Here is a 9,660-nt window from a genome sequence, read left to right on the forward strand (position 1 = left end):
TACAAAGCTTTAGCTTGTCAGCTCTGGGAATTCTCTGACTTTCCTCTGAATATTAGTTACATAATAGCTTGAGCAAAGCAATCAAAGCAGTGATAGGTCAAAAGGAAGATTTGCCTGAGGTGATGTAGGAAGTTGATGGCAGAGCTTGAAGCTGAATACACATTTCTCTGCTATTCCGACAGCACAAAAACCAACAGAGCCTCCTTGACTGTTTGGATTTTGTTGGCTTCTTTCCAAAGAAGCACTGTTTCTGAAGCCAAAGCTACAAAATGCAATGGCATTGAAAGAGCTAATAAGCCAAAGAGGTATCCCCAAATGGCACTGTTTTCTAGCTCTCAATGGCACTTCCATGTTACTAATAAATGATATATCTTACAATCAATATTTTCTACATGCATGCTGTACTTTGTGTCATTTCATGCCTGTGAATGTGTTCAGTTCTTGAGATACTAAGAGGAGTGTGCTAAGCCCAGTCTTTCTCTTGGATTTTGCACTCCTCACTTTCAAAATAGTTAGCTCCAAAAATGCCACAGCTTTTAGGTACTGACATTTCTAGTTACAAAAGGTAGACTTGAAAGTCATTGCTCAATCCCTCTGTGAGTGTTCTGTGGGACTAAATGACAACTACTGAAAATTTTAGTTGGTAAGTGGTGGCGACAACAAATACAGCACTGGAATTTAGAGGGATGAATTCAACATTTTTTGACATTGCAGAACAGTGTCATATTCACTTGTCACCAGTGCAGGATGCAGTAAATAGACTAAGCAAGGAACTAAGAGGGCCAGGACTCCAAGGCCCACTCTTCTGGGGTGACAGCAGTGATTGACTTGACACATCCTCCACTTCAATTGCATTCTTCAGGTTCTTTGGGGGTTATGATTTATTTGTGACTGATTAGGGAATGGGCTAGGCACCATGGTCTTACTCCTCTCTATAATATTCCCAGAAATTTCCAGATTTTTCTCCCATGAGTTTATTGGGCATCAGCTTATTGAGAAAATGCCTTCAGAAATGAACATGAAGAATCAAGTATTTAAGAACTGAAAAACTGTGAAATAGGCATTTAATTAATAAAAAAGATTGTTATGAGTTATACTGATATTCATTATTATTTGCATTATCAGAGTCTAGGCACTGCTGCTCAGAAAGATGATGCTTTCATAGTACTTGGAATAAAGGAGCAAAAAGATGTTTTTATCCCTGGAAATTTATTGTTTATGACAATTGATAGCTGATGGATCCTGACTGATAAGGAAAAGAAGGGCATTAATAAAAGAATTATCATTGGCACAATAGTAACATCCCACCTCAGATGTGTGAAGTTCCTATAGCCATGAGGAATGGCTGCTCAAAAGCAATTACAGTGAAATTTCATAAGGCAGAGGCAAAGCTGTATGTATGTTGAATGCCCTATCTAGGTCTCCATTTCTCTTTAAAGAAGGTCACCAGAAACTGTTTTGCTCAAGAGAAATGTTTATAAAAGTTGCTTTTTTTAGAGAAGTCATAGGGAACATTGTGAGGACATGGGTTCTCAGTCATGAGTTAAGGCTTGTCGTAATGAATTACAAATTCTATACTGATTTTGACATTAAATTAGCACAGTTTCTTTGGGTTATTTCTCTGAGCACTCCAAAGAGACATACTAGGAACTTATAATAATTGCTCACTGGTCTTTTATCTAAACTTAGGCACAAACCTTTGCCACTGAAAAATAAGACTGGGCTCTGCTTAGGAACTACCTGGTGCAACAAAACAGCCTAATACACAATTTCTACAAGCAGCCTTATCCAAAGGATAAATAAGATAAAAATTGGGACAAGCTAAGATCTTGGGGAGTGCTCTCACTTAATTACCTCTCAACACTTCCCTTAGGTTTTTTGTTTGTTTGTTTTACAAGGGCACAGGCTGCTCTCCACCGTATAAAACTGCTTCAACTGCTTTCCTCAGAGTAGGAATTGGTTATGATGGCACATACTAGGACTGTTATCACAAGGGCCTAAATCTGAAATGATGCAAACTCATGGTGACTTCTTCTACTCTGTTATTTGTAGGAAAAGGATCAGACAACCCAAATCGGTGTGTTTCTATCCTTCCAGGTCAATGGAGCCGCAGCGAGGGCAGGTGGCCGCTGCTCCCAGGTGACATTCTCACAGTCTCGTTTATCGCACCTCGGGCACTTCGGGGCTCCGGCTGGGAGCCGCCCTGGGGAGCAGCACCCCCGGCCGGGGCTCTCGGGCGGCGCCCGGCCCCGCCGCATCCCTCCAGGCCCAGGCCGGCCTGGCGAGCACCGCTCCCGGGGCCACCGGCGGGGCCTGGGGCCGCCCGGGCTGCTGGGGGCGGCTGTGCCCCCGAGCCGCCCCCGGGAATCGCGGCGGGGCACAGCGGGCGGGCGCCGCAGCGGGAGCGGAGCGGAGCGGAGATGGCCCGGCCGGGTCACGCCCGCCCCCGGCCGCGCCACCGCCCCTTCCTGTCATGGCCGCGGCCGGGCAGTGGCAGCGCGGCGGGGCGGCGCGGGCCGGCGCCTTCGGCTGCTGAGCGCCCCGCGGGCGGCGCGGAGCGGGGACGGCCCCAGGCCGGAGCCGGCGGCAGGAGGTGACTGAGGGGCACCGTGCGGGCACGGCCTGCCGGGGGCTGCCCAGGGAGCGGCCGCCCCCCAGCCCCGCGGCGGCGGGACGGGAACGGCGGGCGCCCCGGGGCTGGCGGGGTCCGGCACTGGCTCCGCCGGAGTGCGAGCGGGGCAGCCGCTTATTCGGGTGTCCCAGCGCGGGTTTTTGTCCTGTGCACCCCGCGAACGAGCCATCCCCGCGGGAAGAACTGTTGCGGAGAGGGCGGTCCGGGCTGGTCCCGGCGCTCTCCTTGGGAGCGCCTCTCCAAGTTGTAGACGTTTGTCCCGCAGTGAGGGTGAGCGCGGTGGCACTGCCCCGGAGGTTAAATTCACGGCCTCCCCGATGTACCGCAGTCTGGCCATGCTCATGGATCCCGAGGATGGCCGGTGTTAGGAAGTGTGGGGGAGTGATGTGCAGCAGCCATCAGGCCCTGAACACCTGGTGGAACAGGCCCGCGTAGCAACGCACCGGGTAAGCAGGCTCTGGTAGCTGCAGGCAGGAGAGCCTGTTCTGACTTTACCTCTCGGTAAGTCTTCAAAAGATTAGTTTCCACAGAGTTACATAACAAGATAGTAAATCCACTGTGGCTGTCTCATGATAATAAGTAATTTACTTTGGTAATTGGGAAGATAAAACCTAAATTTCATGAGCTCCACACAGGTACCTGTAATGCATCAATCAGTTGGCTTTTGGCGAGACAAATCCAGGGGAGGAGGAAGGAAAATCATGTAACATTCCTTTTGTTTTCCTTGTAGATACCAGTGAAGTACCTGCTGTCCACCACTTTCTTCATTTAACTTCCCCTTGGGGTCAGCTGCTTGTCAGCATGCCTTCAACCGAGAACACCTCCAAACTTTTGCTGGTCCTCGTGTCGCTGCTGCTGGTGCTGCCCGTAGTGGAAGCCCTGGACGCAGGAGATACCATTGCCTTCCTGCTCGGCCTCGCTGTCAGTGTGGTCGGATTCTGCGCCTGCCTTGGCTTGTATGCAAGGAGAAGGAATGGGCAGCAGTGACTTCAAGAAAATGCTTGGATGAAGTGAATTTCTGAACACAACTTGGGGTTGGGTGTGACTGAGCTTTGGTTCTGGAAAACTTTCAAAAAAAATGTAGTAGATATTTCTGCAAACCCCTCTTACTGTTCAGTACAACAGAGTGAAGACAGTACAAGGCTGTACTAGTAGAAGTGATTTGTATGATCTGTTCTCATTACAAAAAGATAATTTTAAATCGTTTATGATTAACTATTGCCTTAGAGAAGGGTAAAAACTATTTGAATGGGGAAGTAAAACTACAGAGAGGCTCACAGTAAGAGTTTATAAATTTAGCATGTGAGGGAGGCCCTCAACAAGTTCCATAATTTTGGTTTCAATATTAAATCAGGAGGAAGCAGCTATTAATCTTCCAGTCAAGATGACAGGAGTTTTGAAATTTGTCCTAACCAGATAGCTAGCGAGCAGACTGCTCTAACTTGTGTGCTCACGCTCACATTCTCTGTAGTGACAGTTAACACCTAACAGCTCACTTCTGCTGTCACATGGATGGGACTTAAGAGAACTAAGGAAACATGAAAGGCTTTTTTTTTTCCTTTTAGAATATTTTTAGAGTATTTTTATTTTAGAATATGCCACTCCTGTAGCCTGTATTCTTATTATCAAGTAGATACACCTAAGAACAAGATCACCATTTTTACTTAACATGTATTTCACAGAAAAGTACATGTAAGGCTATGTAAATCAGATTAGGAATATGGACTTGGTCTCTTGTTTATTTTTGTACTCAGCTTTTTTCTAGGCAAACCAGGTTTAAGGCTTAGTTCATTTGGTGTTTGCACTTTTTTCTCCAAAACTGAAGACTTAATTATTTTGATGAGGAATTCTGTGTATTTCTGCATTAGAAGTTTATTAAAACTCTAACAAGACCATTGTGCATATGTTTTTTTTACAATGTAGAAAGAACTTGATAAAATTCTGGGTTTAATCAATTAGTCCATTGTTCTTGTGGATTCCTTGTGACAAACCTATGTTGCTAGCTAAACACTTAGGCTTCTCTAACTGATACATATGACTTCCACAAAAGATTGGGACCCAAACCAAAGTAAAAAATCCTGGTGCAAAATGGGAGATGTAAATAGTCTTATTGCATTCATGTTCAGTCAGATTATGTGGTGTATGGTTGAAAGACAGTAATGTGTCTGTTTCTGTAAGTACCAAAGGTGAAATGGCTCAGCCAAGAATGTCTGACACAAGTCTCTCTGACTTTTCGGGGTGTTCCAGCTTGAGCCAAGAGCACACTCTGTAGCAGCAGCAGAATAAGGAGCACAGGAGGATGAGCTCTCCACAGCTGAAAGAATTTCCTTCTGATCTTGTGCTGTGGACACTGCCACTCTCTGCTAGAAATCTTGGCTTTTATCTTTCAGAGTTATGTGTTTTGATTTTTGTATTCTTCTACTTCCTCTGTGCCTCTGTTCAGTGGAGCACAAAGCAATGGCTATGGGCAGGTCTTATGTAAGTAATTGGGTGGCAGATCATGTTCTCCAGATCACGATTTCTGCATGCCGTTTTTGGAAGAAAGGGACAGAATGCACAATTACTATGTAGAAATGAAATGTACAGCCCTAAGAGGACCTTCAGACAGAAGTATCACCTTTGAAAGCTGCCTAGCAGCAGTAAATGATCCTGTTTGTGATAATTCAGCTGGATGGGTGCAAGCACAGATTGAGGTGTGATCTTTGGTGTTCCATCTTAGCTAAAAAAAAAAGAAAAAAAAAAACAAAAAACCAAAATACCCCATAAAACCCCCCACAAAATTGCTACTCAACTCACTTTACAGTTCCCAAAGTTAAAAAATACCATTTTTTCAGTAAAATATTAGGTATTGCTCTTTCAGTAGAATACATTTTAACACAAGCAGATTTTCATGGACTCCTTTATCTCTACCTTAGAAAACATCCATGGCAATAGTTTCACAGAATTGGGCTACAGTTTTTCTCTGCAGGAGAACAAAATTGTAACAAAATTGAGTTAATTATCCTCAGGCAATAGGGATGTGAGACATTATATTATTTGCCCAAAGCTGTATGTACTTCACTGAAAGGTGTTTGCACAGCATAATGGCTTTGTTTCCTGGGTTCTGATAGAAGCTTTATTGTTAAAGACTTGCATTTGTCAATTACTTGAGTGTAAAATCAGATACCCCTGTTTTTCCTCTGTCTTAATAAACTTTGATGTATGATTTGTCAACAGCTTGATGGAGTGATTCTTATGAAAAGGAAAATTGAGATGACACAAGTGACTGTAACTGTTGGAATTCCTTCTGCTGACTATTATTTTGGTACCTACTTTTGCTTATATTAGATAACTTTATGAATGAAAGTATTGTAAGGTATGACCTCAGTTAACATTTGTGCAGTGATGTACTTCTCATGGTTCTACTACTTGTTTATGCCATTCCAGTAACTGTTACTTTAAAGCACTTCAGGGAGCTGGTCCCCTTAGTTTGACACAGTCAGCTTGTAGTTGAAAAGAATCCTGTTTGTCTGGTACATGGAAAACTTGAAGTATTTATTTTTCCTTTTGATTATGAGTTTTCAACATATTGTAGGTAGTTGCTTTTATACCAGAAAAGCTATTTATGTCAGTTTTCTTGTTGGAGACACTAGGGTATAAAAGACCATTTTCTGTTGGTTTGTTTTTGGGGTGGGTTTTTTTGTTTGTTTTTGGGTTTTTTTAATGAAATATTATGTTCTATTGCTTTAGTTATTTGAAGTTTTTTTAAGAGCTAGTTTTATCCCAGCATTTTGTGAAAATGGGATTCTAGCTCTTTCAGGATTTCAGCTACTGCACAAATCAGTTCACTTTGTGCACTAAGCTAGTGCTATTAGTAGCTGTTTTCAGAGCAGAAAGTAGAAGCAGCCTGACAATGTTCACCTCTTAACAAACACAACCTACTCTGATTAAAAAAAAACCTGCAGGACAAGAAAGAGTAGCTTTTGACTGCTATGATTTCCATGTGCTTTAACAATAGTGTAGCTAAAACACTGCCATCCTAAAACATTTTACAGTCCATGTACAGTCTCTCTGTGAATGGACAGAAGGCCTTCTACTCTGACATACCTTCAAGTGCTGCACACCAGCTAGGCCTTACCATTCTGCTGTGAGCAGCAGTACCTGGGGCTGCAGTACAAAGGTTTCACACAGTTCCTAATGCGCTTCCTTCTCTAGGTGTGTCAGCGCTGGTAAACCTCTTTCTCCTACTCAGATAAATCCTGCTGATGCTGCTTTCATACTGTTGTGAGGCCTGGCAGTTGTATGACATCTTGCATTTGAGGACCTTTATATGTTTACAGGTATTAATGCTTGCATCCCAATTGTATCCTTGGAGCAAAGTAGAAGGAGAATCACTGTCTCACGATGGAGTCACAGGAAGCAGTTGGCATCTCCAGGATACTCACAGAGTTTTCTGGAGTGTGTTGTGCTTGTGGTTCTCAGCCACTATGCCTTTCCATGGAAGCTGTCCCTGGACTAGCCCAGGCTCTTGTGTACTGACTAGACACAGTTAGACACAGTCTGAAGCCCTGGTTCCTCTTTGCATCGTGCTGTTTACGTAAGCTGTGTGAGAAGGGGAGTTCACTGTTTATAGCAAGATAAACATTGCTAAATGGATGAACCGATTTACACTAAATGGTAAATGCACTAATTATTATGCTACAGAAGTAACCTTTCCGTTCATTCTACATCTGATGAAAGGTTTGGCAGATCTAAACTGGTGTAATGATGAGACTGTTAGGAGTAGTGGAAAGGAGAGCTTGTGTCTGGTGTCCTCCCAATTTACACTTGAACAAATAGTAAATTATCTGAAGTCAACAGGAAGTATGTATTGTTCACCAGATGAAAAAAGTGAGACTACTAATTCAGAACCAAATGCAGCACAACATATTGGGCAAGATCTGATGTGACTACTGATGCACAGGACCCAAACTATTTTAATTCCTGCCAAAATCAATGTTTTCAGACCTTTCAAGTGACAAGTTTTTAATACATTAGACAGTGACTACATTGCTAAATGTTCAGTTCTTAAAGAACGTAATCAGTTTTTAAATTACAAAGATTTTCAGTTCACATGAATACACAGTAACACCAACTGCTACATTTGGAAAACAAGTTTTCCAGCAAGAAACCTGAATTTACATACCAGGCATGACATGGTAAATAACATAAAAGTACATCTTTCTTTGAACTAAAATTAAAAGAACAATAAAATTTTTATATAAAGTTATATAGGCATTCAAAATATTTCCAAACCTTGTACTGTTTCCTCAGCTCAGTTTCTCTGTAATGGAACTTGAAAATGTGTGGGAAGCTCTGTCACATTGAGGTACAGGCATACTAGACATTCAGCAGAGCCCTTTGTTTCTGAATTATTCATCTGATCAGATCAAAACAGAGATTTTCATGAAAAAGATAAAACCAAATGTCCCTTTAGTATGCTAAGCAAAGAGGCCCATATAATCATACAATCATAGAGTGCTAAGGGGTTGGAATGGCCCTTAAAGACCATCTCATCCTAACAGTCCCTGCCATATGGGCTGGGACACCTCCCACCAAACCAGGTTGCTCAAGGCCTTATCCAACCTGGCCTTGAACACTGCCAGGGCTGAAGCATCCACACCCTCCCTGGGCAATCTGTTTCAGTGTCTCACCACCATCACAATTACAATTTCTTCCTAATATCTAACCTAAATTTCCCCTCTTTCAGTTTGTACCCATTACTCACTGTCCTGTCACTACAGTTGCTGATGAAGTGTCCATCTCTGGCTTCCCTTTAGGCCCCCCTCAGATATTGGAAGGTTGCTATGAGGTATCTGTGCAACCTTCTCTTCTCCAGGCTGAACATCCCCAACTATCTCAGTCTGTCTTTTAGGGGAAGTGCTCCAGTCATGAGCTTCATGGCCCTCCTCTGGACTTGGTCCAAGAGTTCCATGCCCTTCTTCTGCTGGGAGCACCAGGACTGTACCTGGTAGTCCAGGTAGGGTCTCACAAGAGCAGAGTAGAACAGGAGAATCACCTCCTTCACCTGCTGGCCACACTCCTCTTGATACAGCCCAGGACACAGATGGTTTTGTGGGCTGGGAATGCACATTGCTGGCTCACGTAGAGTTTTTTATCAACCATCACCCCCAAGTCTTTCTCTGCAGGGCTGCTCTCAATCACCTCTCCACTCAGCCTGTAGGTATGTCTGGGATTGCCCTGAACAGGTGCAGGACCTTGCACTTGGCCTTGTTGAACTTCATGAGATGAGGTTCACATGGGACCAGCACTCGAGTCTGTCGAGGTCCCTCTGGAAGGCACCCCTTTCCTCTGGTGGGTCATCTGCATGACACAGCTTGGTGCCATCTGCAAATTTGCTGAAAGTGCATTACACAGCATATGTGGAGGCCTGAAAGCAGAGTGCCCTCCTTTAGACCTAGGAGCTGCAAATATTAGAGGCAGGAAAGAGAGAATTGTGTCCACAAGCACACTGATGCAGAAAAATAGATGTTGCTGCTGGGTTGGGTTAAAGTTTGTGTTCTGCTTCAGTCTTCCTGTATTGGCTGTGTTCCTCCTCACTAGTCATTGTCTCAGAAATTTCAACTGGAACCAACAGTACTGGCAGCTTTCTCAGCTGCCCTTCATTCATAGCACTAAAATTTTACATACATCTTCATACTGCTATGCTCCACTTGGCAAGTATAAAAGCATGAAAATTACCTTCTTTTCCTGAACAGAGCTAAAACACTGCAGAGGAACACAGTTCTGTAAAACTCAGAAGAGAAGGGTGTGTCTTTTTCTTCTGTTTTTCCGTTCTTCTGTTTGTGCAGCTGAATGTACACACTGTGATAGTGCTAATAATAAATAATTCCATGTCATTCCCTACCCTCTCACAGAAAAGCAACCATCCTAAAACATGACTGATTTTAATGTCAGCGAATTAAGGTGAAAAAATGGTCGCTTTATCAAAATCTGTTCAATTTCCATTTCATGAGTTACCTGTGAAATGAGAATGTCTTTAATTCTAG

At 43.5% G+C, this 9,660-nt stretch overlaps 1 protein-coding gene across 2 annotated transcripts; it reads left to right on the plus strand.

Moving 5' to 3' along the window:
• The first annotated feature begins 2,518 nt into the window (after positions 1 to 2,518).
• SMIM30 (small integral membrane protein 30) lies at positions 2,519 to 5,376 on the plus strand. 2 transcript variants are annotated; one of them, XM_054275712.1, is made up of 2 exons: positions 2,519 to 2,593; positions 3,363 to 5,376. In XM_054275712.1, the coding sequence occupies exon 2, from the start codon at positions 3,434 to 3,436 to the stop codon at positions 3,617 to 3,619; it is 186 nt and encodes a 61-aa protein (XP_054131687.1). In that variant the 5' UTR covers positions 2,519 to 2,593; positions 3,363 to 3,433; the 3' UTR covers positions 3,620 to 5,376. The 2 variants fall into 2 exon arrangements, with proteins under 2 accessions (XP_054131687.1, XP_054131697.1); XM_054275722.1 differs by lacking the exon at positions 2,519 to 2,593 and adding an exon at positions 2,991 to 3,133.
• Positions 5,377 to 9,660: the final 4,284 nt, after the last annotated feature.

Source organism: Melozone crissalis, unplaced genomic scaffold (genome assembly GCF_028551555.1).
Source record: "Melozone crissalis strain CALT ecotype California unplaced genomic scaffold, PUWL_Pcris_2 ptg000004l_1, whole genome shotgun sequence".
Taxonomy (NCBI): Eukaryota; Metazoa; Chordata; class Aves; order Passeriformes; family Passerellidae; genus Melozone; species Melozone crissalis.